Source organism: Myripristis murdjan, chromosome 8 (genome assembly GCF_902150065.1).
Source record: "Myripristis murdjan chromosome 8, fMyrMur1.1, whole genome shotgun sequence".
NCBI lineage: Eukaryota > Metazoa > Chordata > Actinopteri > Holocentriformes > Holocentridae > Myripristis > Myripristis murdjan.
In genome coordinates, this window is record NC_043987.1 from 19,621,248 (window position 1) to 19,640,375 (window position 19,128).

A 19,128-nucleotide genomic window follows, 5' to 3' on the forward strand; every position below is an offset into this window, starting at 1 on the left:
ACAAAAATAATTTATCTTCAAACATCAGTCAGGAAAAGGTATCATTTTGCCTGCTGTTTCAAAGTGAGAACTAGTGTGCTTTGGTGATAAATCTTTTCTTTTCCCCAACTCTTTTTCTTTATCTATCCTTCTTTTTTTAAAACCACGGCTCTGAAAGAAATCCTTTTTATGGATCCTGTTGCAATTCCTAGTCCAAAACTGTCCAAATTATAGATTGAAAAAATGTGTTTCAGTATGAAACACCTTCTAAAGAGAGTGTTTTGCTTCACACTCCATCAACAATGTAATGATTTCCACATAAACTATGAATCTACGCTCGTCAACGGTGGATTAAAGTCAAACCTAGCTGATCCTCTAACCAGCACTGATGAAGATCATCCAGCCTATCCTCACAGTAAATCAGACCACAACTTATTTGAGTTGGGGCTCATAAGCAGTTTGTGAGCTAAAAAAAAAATTCTCATTGAAACATAATGGTCATGTTATTGGAAACTGGATTGTTAACATGAGAGCCAGTTTGCCCAGGCACTGCTCTGGCTGTAGACTGGGAAAGGATGACTCGTTTTTCTGGTGCGGTAACACTCAGGTCACTCCAAGAGTCATGTCCACTTATTAGAGTATCTTGTGAAGGCCAGAAATATCACAAGACCATTTGGTGAAAACAACAGCTCACATTTCTGAGTTACATTTAGGATTTTTACTGTGAAGATTTAAGTCCAAGAATGACTAATAAAATGCTGAGGGATACAGTAGTGACATATCATTTGCCTAACATATGGCACTGATTGAGACCAGATAGCAACTCTTCTTCTATTTTCATCATGTGGTAATGTCCCAAATATACTTTAATTGATTAGGCTTGGTTAACTGGATGTAGCTCTCCACAGGCAAGTTGAAAGGTTGGTCCTTGCGGTGCTGATCACCCCTGACACTTGAAGGGACCAGTATTGGCTGCGGATGTCAAAGCCCAGATGTTGAACAGACGATATTACAATAGGCAGTAGGAATGCTGCGCCGGAGCCATGCTGCTACATCAAACACCTCCTCTGGACTGTTGCCCTGGTCTGGCCCGCAGGGAATTGAGTCGCCCTACGCCACCCAGGGCAGCCAAAGACATGTGGGAGATAGATAAGACATTATCACGACTCCCCATTTCAGGCTTGGTGGCTTAGTTGTCCTTGTACCAAATGCTAAGGCCTCATGACACTTTGGAGGAGAGATCAGGGGTGGCAAGCATGTGCGCATGTGTAAAAAGTGTCTGCGCAATTGGTTTCTGTGCATGCAGCAGCGTGCATGCAGGCATCTGAGCAGAGGAACTGAGTGTGTCACAACCCTGCATCAGTGCAGTGGGCGGGAGCAGGTGGGGGGAACGGCTTTGGGAGTGTTGGGAGGCAGATATAAAATTGCTGCCCAGGTCATGTTTTCTCGGAGTGTGTGAGTGTCCAAGGATCATACCACAGCTGTGCTGACCTGGAGGACCCTACAGCACTGCCTCGCACAAAGGTACAGTATCACTGATACTAACATTAACGAGAGAGCACTGATTAGATTGGCTTCACAGGGAGATATTCCTCCTCTGCTTCCTACTACAATGCAGCAAGTCAAAACAAAGATGGAATAGCATTGAGTACAACAAAATCTCCTCAGATATTACCAGGGACATTTATAACACAGATGCGGCAACTATTCTTATTTTGTATTATCTCACTAACATAAGAGCATGCCATGATAGGAGGAAAAAAGTTACGTTTTTTTTTTTTCTCTAATTAAAATATGAGTCACAGAATAGGATGATAGAAGAAAAACAGATGAGTCATTTGCTGGTGATCTAAGTTAGTATTTTTACACACGAGCAGTGACATGCCAACTTTTTCAGCATGTAGAAGATGTTTGCTTGGAATGAGAATGTATTTATTGTTTATGATTTATTGTTTATTGGAATCACAGTAGCTTCTGCAAACACTGTTTCTGGTCTTCGGAAAACATGGAAACAAAAGCATGAAAAAATAAAGCATAAAGTACTAAATAGCATTCATAATTTAAAAAAAAAAAAAAAAAAAAAGATAGAAGAAATAAACTGATAAAATCTCTGGACAGAAAAAAAGTAAAATGCAGTAAAATATGTATCACATGTATGCTAAGTCAGTTTCCAGCTTTGCCCAGCACTACATTCCTGTAGAGTTGTTTCTCAGCTGGACAGGTCTAATATTTTGGTTTATTTCAGGTGAGGAAGATGAGGACAAGGGGGGTTCTGGCCCTGATCTGTATGCTGCATCTGTGTGGAGCTCAGAAATGGAAAGAAGAGACCTCACGTTGGGACACCAAAGGTCAGAACATCATGTGATTATTTTACCAAAGCACTCTTTAAATGATTATCACAAACCTCATTTCTGGAAAGTATTTAATACAGATGCTTTTTTCTAGAATTCAGTATGGTATTAATGGAGTATTGGGCTGCACACTCCTTCACCTTTCAGGCCTTGACTGAATATATCCGTCTCTAGCAGAACACTCCCATGCCAAGACTTGCTCCAACCTGACCCAGGTACTGGACAACTGGAAATTTGCCATTATGACCCAGGTGAAAGACATGCTGGTCAATGACTATGCCTCTGTCCTTCCTGAATACAGCAGGTAGGTAACAGTCTCCTGACTGGACCAACTGTGCATAGAGGGTTAATGGGATGCTGGAAGCCACAGCAAGATGCAGGGCATTTTGAAATTGTGTAAGAACAGCCTGAAGAATAGTAACAGTCAATGACGTCAGTCCACATTTTGTTATTCCTCACAGTCCAACAAAATTAGGATTTACATAACTTGCTCAGTGCTGTATATGACTACTGGCCTGTCAGAGTTATTAATGTGATGGATGATTTCAGGGGTCCATGCAAGGGAGTCTCTGCTTCGCAGTGACCTCACTATGGATAGCGTGCCAAAAGCAAACAGGAAATGTGTTTAGTCTTGTGTTTTGCTGAACTAAAATGTTTTTGGCTGAAATCAGAGTAAGTCATTGACCTTTTCCTTGGAGATTAGGCTGTGGACCATAGAGAAAACAGTGAACACGTGAAATAACATGTTTAATGTGAGCATTCCCTAATAATAGGTTTGGATGGAGTACAGACTTGATGTCATTTCTTGAATTTGGCCCAAATGAAGAGTCAAATCTTTGGATTTAAAAAAAAAATCTTTCTTTTCTCTGTCTTTTTTTCTTTTTCTCTTTGGTTTTTCTTTTTCTTTTCTTGTTTGGTTTTCAGCTTCCGGTTTTCATGTCTGTTATCCTGATGTTTCCTGCAGATGATGGGTCTGTTTCTGCTTAATAACTTGTAGTGACTATGTTCATGTTACCAGTTTGACTTGATTCCTCTCTTGCATGTTTTGCCTGATAAACCCCTGTGAGATTTTGTGTGTTTCTCCAGCTTTACAGTGCTGAAGTTCTTCAACTAGGCATTCTGGCATTAAGACTCTCCATCCTAATGTGTTTGCATGTGTCCAGGATCCAGCCTCTGTCAGATGCTCTGGGAGATCTCTACAAGCAGTTCAACTCTTTGAAGGACGAGCTGGGGAAGCTCACCTCTAAGTTTGACAGGGTGGAGGCTTTTGTGGACGACCTTCAGGATGGCAGACTCGCTTTGCCTCAGCGGCCCATACAGAGGTTTCCCCCCCGGGTGGGTCTGAGGTCCCCACTGCAGGCACAGATGAGGGCTCCTGAGAGGGAAATCATCCGAGGGCCAGCACTGATCAGAGCAAGGGGGAGGAGAGTGACCCGGAGACCTTGACCTGGTGCCAACCGTCTCCTTTCTCGTCAGTCTTAGCTTGATATATAAATGTGGAGAAAGAACTGATCTATTCATATATTTTTCAGCAGAAGATGACAAGGTTCTTTTATTTGACTGTGTGATGTGAGAATAGTTAAGAGCTACTGACAATGATGTAAGAATATTGCATAGTGATGTATGGTGTAAATAGGTTATGCTCCTCAGCACTAGTTCATCCTAATAAAATGTTAGATTACTCTATACTTCAAAAAAAAAAAAAAAAAAGTATTTATATTTGTCTGTTTGTACAAAGCAAAAACCCTTCAACCACAAGGTGGCAGCATTTCCACATTTATCTAAACTATCATTTCAGTGTAGCACGGTTTGACTTATACAGACTGTTGTTGGCTGAAAATGTATTTCACCTTATTTCCACATAGATCTGTGGAATAATATGCTGCTTTTGAATGTTTTCATGCTTAAAGTTACAGTGTGTCATTTATATTTTCATTTCACTGGTAGTTTCAGGGTAAATGATTACACCATCCATTGTAAAACTTAAACAAATCCAAATATAACTGTTTACATGTAAGCATGAAGGAAATACAAAGATATAAAGTATACCCTTTATTTGATTCTATTGTTTTACAATTTTATGTAATTCCTCTGTACAAAATGCAACAAATGGCAAAAGTTTAATCAATTTCCTTTTCCCTGAACATCATGATTTCTAATTTTTAAGTCTCGTAAATCCCAGACAGTGCGAGCAAGAACCAAGCAGATCTGAAAAGGTACCTGGTATTTTTTTAGTACTTGTCTTCCATAGTCTGGCAACATAAAACAAAATAACGAGGAGGTGAACTGGCAGTTTTTTATAATACCTTAACCAGTGGCATAATGCTGCCCTCCAAGTCCTTTTGTTGACCTGTAATATTTGGAAAGTTTATTTGGTGATGAAGCTGATTATGAAACATTATTGAACACTGAAATGTAACAAGGGATAAAGTTTGAGGGAATTGTAATTACACACTGATTGTTACTGTCTTACAAACTTAAGAAATGATGGTATAACTTCCATGTTTTCTGCACTAATACAAAGAGCACTCACCAGTCACAGACAAGTTTGGTGCCTTTGCTGAAACACACTGACACAGAACCTGCTTTCCAAGACGTCTGTAACTACAGATCCTGTGTGCTTTGAGTATCCACGGGATTAAATACCACTAGTCTTAGCCTGGAGGTGAACAGGAAAATAGGGATAAAAATAACTATGGTGGCCAAATCAGGAAAAAAAAAAAAAAAGATTCTTACAGTTCCTCTCCAAGTGCAGATAGTCTGGCTGCTGGATTATCAGTTATGTTGTTCATTTGCATTTACAAGCTTTGGATTCCTTATAGGATCTGGTTCTCATATCCAGCGGACATGTGTTTCCCAGTCTTCAGTGCTGAGTATGACCTCTGTAGCGTGACATCTGTGATTATAAATAGAATTATTATTAATAAGCAGTATATGTTTCACTGTGTGTGGGATTAACCCTCTGTGTGGTCAAAGAGAGAAAGTGAGAAAATAGTGTGAGCATTTTTTTGGGAGTGTTTTTACTGATTATGTGCATTTTGATATGTGCTGTGTCCCATGTTCCATAGTAATATACAACTGAATCTCCACAAAGGGTTGGCAGCCAATCTACAATTGCTATCAAACTGTGCTTGGATGACAATCAAAACCACAGTCATCGGGGGAGCCATGACTATGACAGAACCTCAATCCATACTGACAGACTCCTGCAGTGTATCATGATCAGAAACTGTTTTAATACGACAGCAAAATGACAAATCTGTCTGTGAACTCTGGGAGTCTGCTCAGTTTGTGTGTGGCAACTGAAATCTGAATTAATTAATGCAAAATAAACAGAAACTTCACCCTTAAAAAATGCAAATTAGGGAAAGGAGAGTGAGAGGAGAGGAGAGTCTGGTACTTGGGCTCATAACACAGTGGACACTGACCTGTTTTAATTATGTCATTTTTGGGTTTCATAGACAATACCCCTCAACGTCAAGGTCATGGTTATTGTCTCCAATGAGAGAAAATAATTTAGGATGAGAGGAAACTGCTGCGTCTGCAAAATCCAGCAAGACACAGTTACATCCACATGTGCAACCTGACTGACAAAATCAGTCCTGCCTCTTTCAAAACACACAATTACAAGTATTCCCAGTCACAGTACACATATCTCATTATCTGCATACCTCAAATCCATGCACATACACCTGTACCACATTTCTACCTCACACTCTGTAGAGATATTCTAACTCTACCTCCCTTCCTGTCATCCTGTAGTTGCCTATTAATGAGTTTGACTGATAAGGGAACAAAAGCATGTCTGTAGTGGTTATGTTTACCCAGAGGGACCCGATACCTCTTTCCACAGGGGAATTACTTCATGCTCCAAATACAACACATGGAAAGGGTCAGATAAAATGTTATCAGCCTGTGGAAGAATGGCCTTCTCAACAGTGCAATGAAGGGTGAGAGGGGTGGGCATCCCCATGATCTTCCCTGCTTCCCTTCATCATAATCATTCTCTCTCTCTCTCTCTCTCTCTTTTTTTTTTTTTTTTTTTTTTTTTTTTTCACAATATGATCACCTTGTATAAGCCATTGGTTCCATCTGCATTTCTTCTCAAAAGTAACCAAACATGTTGAAGCCACATTTGATTAAATCTGGTATAAAAAAATTAATTTAAAAATTTTAAAAAAGCATGAGAGTTTATGTGTTTGATATGAAGGTTATGATTGTGCATTGTTTATCACAGTATCCCACAGAAATGTTCTTTAAAAATGTTGATGATTGGTGTGATATAAAAAGCAAGGATCACTGAGGCTGAGAAAGCAGAAGTGAATTTATTTCTTGAGGAGTTTTTTGTACCGGTGTGCATCACTGTGACATACATGTGACGTAAATGCATGATACAGTAAATGTAGTCAGGAAAATTGTCATCCCGTGTTTTACAGCTGTTTTACATGAATGGGTATGTTGGTTAATTATAAATAGGTGTGATACAGATAAAGCGCTCAGTCGTTAAATCCAGGCTGTAACTTGGCCGTAGCTGCGTCAGCACAGACCTTCCTGTCATCCTGATTTGCATGAAGAAACTAATAATGAGAGAGGGTCTGCAGGTGTTTCCTGGGCACAAGCAGAGGAGGGGAGGAGGGCTTGTGATGGTTCACTGAGTGGGGATGCAAAGTTAACCAGAAACCTTTTTTTTTTTTTTTTTTTTTTTCTCTTGTGTGCTTTTACAGACAGCGCCATGTGTTACAGAACCACTGTGGAAAATTATGTGCCTGGAAATCAGATTTGGAGCTGCATAAATTCACTTATTAGGCCATATGAAATGTGGAAAAAAATAGGGCTTCAATACAGTTTTACTAAGAGGAAAAGGAGCTATTTGTATCTGGCCAATAGGACAGTACACACTTTAGAAATAGGAAAAGACCCTACACAAATAGACAAAAGACAAAAGTCTGCCTTAATTTACCTCCTCAGTGATGAAAATCTTGAATCACTAATTTTAAGGAATAAAAAATAAAACAAAACTGACATATTCATAATCAAACGATAAAGAGGTATTATTTAGGACTGATAGCGGTAATGTCAAAATAGTTCAAGTTCAAAAAGGTAAGGAAAGGGAAATTTATATGTATAGCATCTTTCAAACACAAAGCAACTCAAAGGTTCAAAAAGAGTGGCGTGGTGACAGTGTGAGAATATTTATTTGTGGATTGAGTTCCAGGTCAGTTTGATAAAAGTTCAGAGAAAAAACTAAACATCTATTGACTATTCATGCGAATCCACTTTCAAACACAAGATGGAAGCACGTCGCAATTTATCTCACATCCACTTCAACTCAGTTTAAACTGCACTTCCAGTTAAATGTTTATCATAGATAGATAGATAGATTGTACATAACATATATCTAATTTTACTTAACACTGTAGTTGATTAGTGATCGGAAATGCACGATGCATTTCATATTTTGTTTTCATGTTGGATTTTTGAGTGAGTTTATTAATAAGTTACACATAAAATCATTAACTTAAAAGAAATTCTTGTGCAGCTTAAAATCATTGAAATCCAATATATCACGGGTGAGGAGAATGCTTTTTATTTCAATCAAATGATGGCAAAAATACAGGAATAATAAAGCAACTAAAGCAACTAAATGCAGCAATAATAATTTTCTGAAACTGGTCTTGTTACAGGGTAATAACCAAAGACATGTTTTTTGGGGATTTTTTTTTTTTTTACTCTCTAAACATCATGATTTCTGAACTCTAAATTTTCCAAAGCTCAGTATGCACAAGATATATTGGTAATTGTGTCAGCCTGCTGCTCTTAAGTGCTGCAGTCTGACTTCTTGATGCTTTTCTCTGAAGCCTTGGAGCCCACAGACACTTGACATGTGTAGGCCTTATCCCGCTTCCAGTCTGCCGTCTGGATGGCCAGATAGCTGCTGATGTGGAAAGTCTGGTCCGGCTGCTGAACAGCGCTGCTGCTAGAGACCCCACTGCTCACTGGACTCCCGGCAGCCGTCCAGGTAACATCTGCAAAACCCAGAGACGGACTGGGCAGACTGGCCACACACACCAGAGTGGCTTTGTTGGACTGGAGCTCATCAGCGGACGGAGGGAAGACTGTCAAGACAGGAGGAGGGAGGGTGGAGCCTGCAGAGGACCCACAAGTTCATCAAAACAACAAAGTCAGTCATTCACAAAGGAAATCTCTATGTTTAGTATATTAACTTATTATTTCGTGTGTATAGTTTAAAATGATTATTTTGAAGATCCTCAGGAGCTAACAAGCAAGTATCCAAACAATTTGGAAATCAGACCTCCTTCCCGCCTTTTACAAATTCGAAATAGTCATTTAATTTATAAATATAAAAAAGCTGATATGATGCTACTGATTATTCCATCTGTCCCTTCCAAATCAGCATAATTCATATCATCGGTCATTTTATTTTTCATTGCATATGAATACAGCAGCTGTCAGTCTAGCCAACCTGTGACAATGTCAGCAGAGAAGAAAATTTTATTTTTCCTGTTGACATACAGTGAGATTCATCCAACATTTCAGAAGAACTTTTAATGTTAAAAAAATATGAATTAAAAAAAAAATCTATTAATTCTATACTGACAGTATTCTTAATGATGACATATTTACTGTTGCTGAACAGATCACATATTTTTTTTAACACTGTCAAAATAAAACAAAAAAAAAAAAGAGGAAAATTAAATTAAACAAGCAAGAAATTTGCATTTGTTAACATGCTAAATAATACAAAAACTGTTTCAACAAAGTATAATTACTGAATACTATTGGAAAAAAAATACTTCGAGTCAAATCTGTCATAAAAGCATGAAAATTCCACTAAATGGATTTAAATGGATTAAAATTTTCCAGCAACACGATTTCACTATTTTCTACAACTGCAATAAAGCAAATCTATGAAAACTATCAGTTTTTATGAGAAATGAAAAAGGACTGACCTGTCACAATCAGCTTGGTGCCTTGTCCGAATACCACAGTGATTCAGTTTGTACACATGGCCGTACAAAAACCTCCTGCCTCTCACTGATGAGGGGAGAGGAACTGAAACATCCTGCTCACACCAATCCAACTTTCACTGTCAGCATCTCAGTCCCTTCATCAGTGAGCCTTTATTCCAAAACTCCAGTGGACTTCAACACTGAAACTGAAGTCTCTGCTGGATCCTTTGGTGTTCATGGCTATGTTCACAGTCCACATTTCATCTCTCGGATCACAGCGATGATGGTGACCATGCTGTCCTTGATGAGAGCATCGTTCACACAGTCCAGAAAAGTTTGATCCGAATGGTTTGTGGATGGGATGATTTCATCTGCTCTCGTCTCCTTCCAGGCATTTGACAGGTTATTTCTCTCCTGTCATTCCTTCTCAGGGGATTGACCAACCATTACACACTGTGACCACAACATCCGTGGTTCACTCTTGACTCAGGTGACTCCACCGACACTGAGGACGGACGTCACAACAGAGAGGAGCCCTAACCAGCCAGTGGCATCAGTGACCTGGATAACAACCTCACACAGGTTAAATACCTGGGAATCCCCACCAGTCAGTCAGTCAGAACTGATGAAGCTTCTTGGACGACAAGCAAAACGTATTCATGGATCTACAAACAAGTCCAGCTGCCCTCAACTCAACTCTCGTTTGAAAACCGTGACCTGGATGACAGAATCATCACAGACAACTTTCATGTGAAAATGTCCCAGAATATTGGAGCAGCTGATTCAAACATGCACCTACCATATATGTCACCAGCTGCAGGCCATTTTTTAGGTATTGGTGGTGGGATTTATGTTTTATTCAAATTGTGTGTGTTTTGTGGCTGTTGCTACACGTGGCACATTTGAACACACTGTTTTTGATGGTTTGATTCTCTCTCAAGATCTGTCACTGAGTCAAAAGCAGAAGTGTGTGGTGAGGAGGTTTTTGTCATGGTGTAAATCACTGTGATACGCCCTCACTGACAGAGCTGTCCCATGTGTTACAGTAATAGACGGCTGAGTCTCCCTCCTCCACATTTTTGATGATCAGACGATAATCTGATTGTGACTGATGATTTGATGTGAATTTGGGAGCGGAGAATCCAGAGCCATATCTCACAGAGCTCCAGCTGTGATAAAACCTCAGTACATGCTGAGGAACTCCTCCTGGAACCTGTTTATACCAGCGAGCCGATTTATCAGTGACGTTTCCCAGGTTACAGTCCATGGTGGCTGTCTGTCCTGTCGTCAGCGCCACAACAGGAGGCTTCTGTGTCACCAGAATCACACCACTCACACCTGGGAAACAACAAGAGGACATGGAGTCAAGAGAAACACACAGGCTGATCAATCCAACATGAGCTCAGAGCTGCAGGAAGTCAGCCTCCTTACATGTTAGAGCAGTGATGAGAGTGCAGAGGCTCCCCAGCATGTTGGCAGTGTGTGCTGTAAAGCTCCCTTACTGTCCAGCTGAGAGATGAGGAGAGGAGAGACTCCAGCAGCAGCTTATAAACACACTGAGGAGCGGACAAGAGGAGAGGAGGAGTCTCAACAGAGAACACACATTTCATCATTTCATTTCATTTAGAGTGAAGTACAGACTTTCCCATTTAACATTCCAGTACTTTATTCTTTTTATATTGTGTTCATGAGAATATATATATATATATAAATCTTTCGCTTTTCAGGCTCCTACTGTAATTGTTATTTGTGTAGCACTATTTAACGTGTATTTAACTTGTGCATAATATGTATACTTACCATGAAATCAAACTAGCAACCCACCTACTGCATGGGCTGCCAAACTTATGATGCACTTCTTGGTTGCAGGTCAACAGCCATGCGAAAACCTATAACAAATGTCTTAGGCTTGTAGTCTGAGAATCTACATCTATTGCTCTATTTTGTCTCTAAAACACCCACTAAACCTATAGCAATGTGAGTATGACAGGAGACATGGTCCTTCATTGGGTTCTGGAATCCCACTCCTCACCTGTCCTTGAATGCAACCCTGGTGGGAAGGTGTGGTGAGGCAGCAGCTCCACCCACGGACCAATATCCCAATTTGCAGCTCACAGCAGTGTATAAAAAGGGGCTAGTTTAACAGCCAGCTTGCCACACTGATTCCTAGGCTGCTTTGGGTTAACTCTCCTGTTGTGGTTTGTCATTTTGAGCTTTCCCCCTGCTGTGCACCTTGATTGTTGGGCCTCCAGTTGGGTACAAAATGTTGGCTGAATTCAGCTGAGGTGATGGGTCGGTCCTACTCTCAGACTCAGATTGGTTCCTGCAGCTGCTGTTTTTGCCTCCCTGTAGTATTTATCAGTACTGTTGTGGTATAATAACTCTGAGGGGGGTTGTAGCCTCCCCATTAGGGTTGTCTAAGTGGGCCGAATTATGTACTGTGTTATGTTAATGTGAACCACTGGTATACCTGCTGTTTCTTCTTTTTCATATTTTTGTATTCCTTTGATTGTTTAGTGCTTTTATAGGTTGCACTTAGTGCCGCTGGGTGGGGTCAGCCACTTGGGTGAGGTCCCTTCACTGCATGGACACTGGGCACCAATTCAGGTTGGGTTTGCTGTGACTGTGTTTGTGTGTGTGTGTGTGTGTGTGTGTGTGTGTGTGTGTGTGGTGAGTATTTGCACCCCTGGACACTTGCCCCCTAAATCTGCCCCCATCCCTTTGGCAGCCTCAGGCATAAACACATGGTTTTTAACTAGTTGTAAACTGTATTTTATTTTTTACAGTCCATGAATTTGCAATTCATAAAGAGTTGCATAAAATATGTTTTCTTACATATACACTAATATTTAAGCTTGACTTGATTTCTTATGGTTTAATCCATTTTTTAAGCATCTTCCAATGCAATAAATATTATTTATTGCATCATCAATAAATAATATTTTGCATTTAGAATCACATCTGTCTTTCTTGGTGAACTAACTTGTGTAAATTTGAGTGTCCAGGCTGGTAATAGCATTTTGGCATTTTAACCTCAAGTGCAATTCCAACTGTAGTGCCACTGGTTTCTCCCTTACAACTCTGTCACATTCGCAAGCTGTTTTGAGGAGTATCTACAAAATAAATGACTATGGTTGCTATTGAGTCACTATATCAGCTACATGTTGCTGCTACATTGCTGGCTATCTGTAAAGGCTGATTTGATGATGAAAAAAAACAAATAAACTCCTACGGCCTGTGGTAATGAATGTGCAATGTTGAGTTATAAAATTAGTGTCATGAAAGAGTTACATCAGTAAAAACAAAAACATGTATATAATATTGATAACACTGATATGAAGTGATATGCAAAAGATAATGTGCAAAACATTTTAAGAATTGGTTAAGGTACTGACACTTGAAGTGTGATACACAATTAAAAGAGTTTATACTTGATGAGGTTCAAATTTTCTCATAATATTCTATAGGAAATGCATATGGGTAATTTTGACCCACTTCAAGAAACTGAGGGTAGTGACACAAAACATCTAATTTCTTATAGTACAGATAATAAGCAAAAAAATTAATTGGTGGTATCAAGAATGAGATTTTTGAGGAAATACTGAGAACATGAAAACATTAAATATTTTTATTGCAAAGTTCTTGCAAAAAAAAAAAAACAACAAACACATGTAATTTTTCATCCATCTCTGCATCTGAGGGTTAAATACATCATTTGTTTTGATGGTTTGATTCTCCGTCAAGATCTGTAAGTGAGCCAAAAAGCAGAAGTGTGTGGTGAGGAGGTTTTTGTCATGGTGTAAATCACTGTGATACGTACTCTTTGACAGAGCTGTCCCATGTTTTACAGTAATAGACGGCTGAGTCTCCCTCCTCCACATTGTTGATGATCAGACGATAATCTGTTTGTGACTGATGATTTGATGTGAATTTGGGAGCGGAGAATCCAGAGCCATAGCTCACAGAGCTCCAGCTGTGGCGAAACATCAACACAAACTGAGGAACTCCTCCTGGAACCTGTTTATACCAGCGAGCTGAATTATCAGTAACAGTTCCCAGGTTACAGTCCATGGAGCCTGTCTGTCCTGTTCTCAGCGTCACAAAAGGAGGCTTCTGTGTCACCAGAATCACACCACTCACACCTGGGAAACAACAAGAGGACATGGAGTCAAGAGAAACACACAGTCTGATCAATCCAACGTGAGCTCAGAGCTGCAGGAAGTCAGCCTCCTTACATGTTAGAGCAGTGATGAGAGTGCAGAGGCTCCACAGCATGTTGGCAGTGTGTGCTGACAATGTTGTTGTGTCTCTCAAAGTTTCCTCCCTGTTGAAAGATTAGTAGCTTTGGAGTCTGAGGAGAGGAGCTGCTGGAGGAGCAGTTTATAAGATCACTGAGAACCAGGAGGTTTCAGGGGAGGAGGAGGAGCTTTGGCAGGTCATCACTTTAAAATATGCTGAATCATCAACTAACACACACACTGTGTCATTTTATGTTCATCGCTCCTCAAACATCCAAACAGAAAAGCTTTTCATCATAATAGCATGGTTTCTCATCTTCAATGGGCACACAAAAAAATCATTCAAATTTCATTAAAACTTTAGAATTAATAATAACATTTAGCTGAAATCTTATACATCTTGAACTTTCAGTAAAAATACAGCATCATATTTTTCTGGTCCACCATGCAGATTTGTTTTAGTCTAACAGGTCATCTAAGGTTTTCATGAATCCAAAGGTTGTATAATTTTCACAACATACAGATAAGTACTTAGGACTTCAATTGAACCAGACATACAAAAATTCAAATTCCAAAGTATTTACAATGATTGGTGTTTAGGGATGGATTTCAGCTTTTTTTCTCCTCACACATACACACCTCAACTAATGTGATGATTTATGGTCTCAGCGCTTTGTGTTGGCCTTTTCAATAAAACTCATACAAGTCAAACTTGTCTCTTTCCATAGGCAGCCCCTCCTATAACATCTAGAGCTGAGACTTCACCTCCTCATTTACATGCAGCTATAAATAAGGAGAGGAGGCCTGCAGGTGCATCCTGGGAGGGAACAGAGGGAGGAGCCAAGAGGTGATGCTCCACTGACTGGAGATACAAAGTCATCTGTAATGTTGACTGCTGTTAGGAGTTTTGGATTGAAAAAATGACCTTATGGTGACATCTGATGGTGGAGTTTTGAATTATATGTCAACAAATGTCTGAAAATATATTCTGGTTTAATTGTCTCATTGCATTCATGGAATAAAGATTAACAATGTAGAATAATGATGACATTTCCTCAATATTTTTCATGCTTTGATTTGAATAGTAATTTTAAAAATTGTCAAAATCTTGTTTTTTAATTGAACTTGTGTTTGTGTTGACTTTAATAATACAAATATAGCATTTCAATGCAGTGTCCATATGTAAAAATGAAACACAGCCTTTTTTTTTGATTCCCCATGCTTTTATTGAACAAGTTCACAAAACAATATATGAATTGTGCTAAATCATTAACTCTGTCTAAATGCAGCAACACTTATTACAGACAAAATAGAAGAAAAAATGTATTTAACACATTTGATTTGTGAACATCATGAAGCCCAAAATTATCAAATTGCACAAAACAATACAGAAGCAGATGCGAAATGGTAATTGTGTCAGCCTGCTGCTCTTAAGTGCTGCAGTCTGACTTCTTGATGCTTTTCTCTGAAGCCTTGGAGCCCACAGACACTTGACATGTGTAGGCCTTATCCCGCTTCCAGTCTGCCGTCTGGATGGCCAGATAGCTGCTGATGTGGAAAGTCTGGTCCGGCTGCTGAACAGCGCTGCTGCTAGAGACCCCACTGCTCACTGGGCTCCCGGCAGCCGTCCAGGTAACATCTGCAAAACCCAAAGACGGACTGGGCAGACTGGCCACACACACCAGAGTGGCTTTGTTGGACTGGAGCTCATCAGCGGACGGAGGGAAGACTGTCAAGACAGGAGGAGGGAGGGTGGAGCCTGCAGAGGACCCACAAGTTCATCAAAACAACAAAGTCATTCATTCACAAAGGAAACCTCTATGTCTAGTATATTAACTTATTATTTTGTGTGTATAGTTTTAAATGATTATTTTGAAGATCCTCAGCTGCTAACAAGCAAGTATCCAAACAATTTGGAAATCAGACCTGCCTATCGTCTTCTACAAATCCGAACCAGTCATTTAATTTATAAATATAAAAATGTTGATATGATGTAAGTGATTATTCCATCTGTCCCTTCCAATGCAGCATCATTGATTTCATTTGATGTCATTTTATCTTTCATTGCATAAGAAGACAGCAGCTGTCAGTCTAGTCAAACTGTGACAATGTCAGCAGAGAAGGAAATTTTATTTGTACTGTTGACCTTCAGTGAGATTCATCCAACTTTTCAGAAGAACTTTTAATTTTTCAAAAAATGAATATAAAAAAATATTAATTCTATACTGACAATATTCCTAATGATGACATATTTACTGTTGCTGAACAGATCACATATTTTTTAACCCTGTCAAAACAAAACTCAAAAAAAAGAGAAGAAAATTAAATTAAACAAGCAAGAAATTGGCATTCGTCAACATGCAAAATAATAATAATAAAAAAAACTGTTTTTACAAAGTATAATTACTAAATACTTTTGGAAAAATTACTTGGAGTCAAATCTGCCATAAAAGCATGAAAAATCCACAGAAAGGAGAAGTTAAAACATTAAAAATAAGGAGCAACACATGACTTAACCATTTTCTACAACTGCAATAAGGGAAATTTATGAAAACTATCAGTTTTTATGAGAAGTTAAAAAGGACTGACCTGTCACAATCAGCTTGGTGCCTTGTCCGAATACCACAGTGATTCAGTTTGTACACATGGCCGTACAAAAACCTCCTGCCTCTCACTGATGAGGGGAGAGGAACTGAAACATCCTGCTCACACCAATCCAACTTTCACTGTCAGCATCTCAGTCCCTTCATCAGTGAGCCTTTATTCCAAAACTCCACTGGACTTCAACACCGACACTGAAGTCTCTGCTGGGTCCTTTGGTTTTCATGGCTATGTTCACAGTCCACTCCACTGACTGGAGATACAAAGTCATCTGTAATGTTGACTGCTGTTAGGAGTTTTGGATTGAAAAAATGACCTTATGGTGACATCTGATGGTGGAGTTTTGAATTATATCACGGACAGCATGGTGACCATGCTGTCCTTGATGAGAACATCGTTCACACAGTCCAGAAAAGTTTGATCCGAATGTTTTGTGGATGGGAAGATTTCATCTGCTCTTGTCTCCTTCCAGGCATTTGACAGGACATTTCTGTCCTGTCATTCCTTCTCAGGAGATTGACCAACCATTACACACTGTGACCACAACATCCGTGGTTCACTCTTGACTCAGGTGACTCCACCGACACTGTGGACTGACATCAAAACAGAGAGGAGCTCTAACCAGCCAGTGGCATCAGTGACCTGGATAACAACCCCACACAGGTTAAATACCTGGGAATCCCCACCAGTCAGTCAGTCAGAACTGATGAAGCTTCTTGTACGACAAGCAAAACGTCTTCATGGATCTACAAACAAGTCCAGCTGCCCTGAACTCAACTCTCCTTGGAAAACCATGACTTTGATGACGGAATCATCACAAACAACTTTCATGTGAAAATGTCCCAGAAGGGGCACACCAGTGGCTCAGTGCTAAAGAGCGTGTAACATGTACCAGGGCTTAGTCCCAATCACAGTGGCCAGGGTTTGAATCTGACCTCAGGTCTTTTGCTGCATGTCATCCCTTCTCTCTATCCTGCCTCCCCTATCTCCACTGTAACTGTCAAATAAAACTTAAATGCTGAAAAAAACAATATTTAAAAAAAAAAGAAAAAAATGTCCCAGAATGTTGGAGCAGCTGAATAAAACATTAAATTACTGTGTTTGTCACCAGCTCCAGGCCAGTTTTTAAGTATTGGTGGTAGGGTTGTCCCGATCCGATCATGTGATCGGAAATCAGGGCCGATCACATGACTGAAGACTCGATCGGGACTCGGACGTTATGTCCCGATCAGGTATCGGATAAATAATATATATACATATGTATATTTATTGTTATTATTTTTAATCACATTTTCAATATATGGGCTATTAGTGATAAAAAATAAATGAGAATAAAATACCAACGTTTACAGGCCGGGTCTGTCTGTGACAGACACCACTGACCAGCGCATGCGCGGAACACGGCAGCACGCAGCAGTTTGTTTTGAAGCTGAGGCGTGTGATATCAGAGAAACTCTAATACAGTAGACGGGCTCTGGTGATATGCTGCTACTATCACGGACGGAATCGCGGAATTAGCCAAATAAAACGGAAACCGACTCCAAAAGGCAGATAAACTTTCCAGCTACAGCAGCGCACTGACATAGATTGTGAAACAAAGCGAAGAGGTGCCACTCCGCTGTATTTTTCGCTGGCTAACAGCAGCACACTGGCTTAGCTTGTCTATTCAGAGAAGAGGTATCACTTTGGCTTATTTTTCGATCTATGTTATCACATGCATACTACTGCTCATTCATTGGTAGCTGAATTGTTAGGTCTGTTTGATAAGCAATTTACATTGTTAAAACAAATAATAATTTAACATATTGTTACAGTAAAAAGTACTCTGTCAACCCTCAGGTGAAATAATTACTGATACATCCTCCTATCATTTTTGTTCAATCATTAATAACATATCATTTCCTGGTTTTATAGAAGTATCGGATCGGGACTCGGTATCGGCAGATACTCAAAATCAAATGACTCGGACTCGGGGGCAAAAAAACGTGATCGGGACATCCCTAATTGGTGGTTTGATTTATGTTTGTTTTGTTAAAAGGTTGTGTATTTTGTGGCTGTTGCTACATGTGGCACATTTGAACACACCGTTTGTTTTGATGGTTTAATTCTCCCTCAAGATCTGTCAGTGAGCCAAAAAGGAGAAGTGTGTGGTGAGGAGGTTTTTGTCATGGTGTAAATCACCATGATACGTACTCATTGTCAGAGCCGTCCCATGTTAGACAGTAATAGACGGCTGAGTCTTGCGCTTCCAAACTGTTGATGATCAGACGATAATCTGATTGTGACTGATGATTTGATGTGAATTTGGGGGCAGAGAATCCAGAGCCATAATATACAGAGCTCCAGCCGTGATAATACCTCAGTATATACTGGGTAACTCCTCCTGGAACCTGTTTATACCAAGAAACTGCTTGACTATTACCAGTCCCCTGGTTACAGTCCATGGTGGCTGTCTGTCCTGTCGTCAGCGTCACAACAGGAGGCTTCTGTGTCACCAGCGTCACACCACTCACACCTGGGTAACAACAAGAGGACATGGAGTCAAGAGAAACACACAGGCTGATCAATCCAACAGGCGCTCAGAGCTGCAGGAAGTCAGCCTCCTTACATGTTAGAGCAGTGATGAGAGTGCAGAGGCTCCCCAGCATGTTGGCGGTGTGTGCTGTAAAGCTCCCTTACTGTCCAGCTGAGAGATGAGCAGCAGTGGAGTGTGAGGAGAGGAGAGACTCCAGCAGCAGCTTATAAACACACTGAGGAGAGGACAAGTGGAGGGGAGGAGTCTCAACAGAGAACACACATTTCATCATTTCATTTCATTTAGAGTGAAGTACAGACTTTCCCATTTAACATTCCAGTACTTTATTCTTTTTATATTGTGTTCATGAGAATATATATATATATATAAATCTTTCGCTTTTCAGGCATCTAACATTCCAGTACTTTATGTAAATCTTTCGCTTTTCAAGCTCCTATTGCAGTGGTTATTTG

At 39.9% G+C, this 19,128-nt stretch overlaps 2 protein-coding genes across 2 annotated transcripts; both read right to left on the reverse strand.

Annotated features, from left to right (window-relative positions):
- Positions 1-8,044: 8,044 nt before the first annotated feature.
- Positions 8,045-13,624, reverse strand: LOC115363468 (immunoglobulin lambda-1 light chain-like). The gene is made up of 4 exons (XM_030057701.1): positions 13,537-13,624; positions 13,118-13,443; positions 9,302-9,335; positions 8,045-8,476 (listed from the first exon to the last, which is right to left on the reverse strand). The coding sequence occupies exons 1-4, from the start codon at positions 13,574-13,576 to the stop codon at positions 8,148-8,150; spliced, it is 729 nt and encodes a 242-aa protein (XP_029913561.1). The 5' UTR covers positions 13,577-13,624; the 3' UTR covers positions 8,045-8,147.
- Positions 13,625-14,759: 1,135 nt separating this feature from the next.
- Positions 14,760-18,801, reverse strand: LOC115363469 (immunoglobulin lambda-1 light chain-like). The gene is made up of 4 exons (XM_030057704.1): positions 18,749-18,801; positions 18,330-18,655; positions 16,129-16,162; positions 14,760-15,298 (listed from the first exon to the last, which is right to left on the reverse strand). Exons 1-4 carry the CDS (start codon positions 18,786-18,788, stop codon positions 14,970-14,972), a joined length of 729 nt encoding a protein of 242 aa, XP_029913564.1. The 5' UTR covers positions 18,789-18,801; the 3' UTR covers positions 14,760-14,969.
- Positions 18,802-19,128: the final 327 nt, after the last annotated feature.

Excerpts from the sequence above, each read along its gene's own strand:
- LOC115363468 (XM_030057701.1), bottom strand. The coding sequence starts at position 13,576 with ATGCTGTGGAGCCTCTGCACTCTCATCACTGCTCTAACAT. Across the intron at positions 9,336-13,117 it reads ACAGCTCTGTCAAAGAGTAC|GTATTCGGACAAGGCACCAA; the intron begins GTATCACAGTGA and ends TGAATCACTGTG. Across the intron at positions 8,477-9,301 it reads CACCAAGCTGATTGTGACAG|GCTCCACCCTCCCTCCTCCT; the intron begins GTCAGTCCTTTT and ends GGTCCTCTGCAG.
- LOC115363469 (XM_030057704.1), bottom strand. The coding sequence starts at position 18,788 with ATGCTGGGGAGCCTCTGCACTCTCATCACTGCTCTAACAT. Across the intron at positions 18,656-18,748 it reads TCTCATCACTGCTCTAACAT|GTGTGAGTGGTGTGACGCTG; the intron begins GTAAGGAGGCTG and ends GTTGTTACCCAG. Across the intron at positions 16,163-18,329 it reads ACGGCTCTGACAATGAGTAC|GTATTCGGACAAGGCACCAA; the intron begins GTATCATGGTGA and ends TGAATCACTGTG.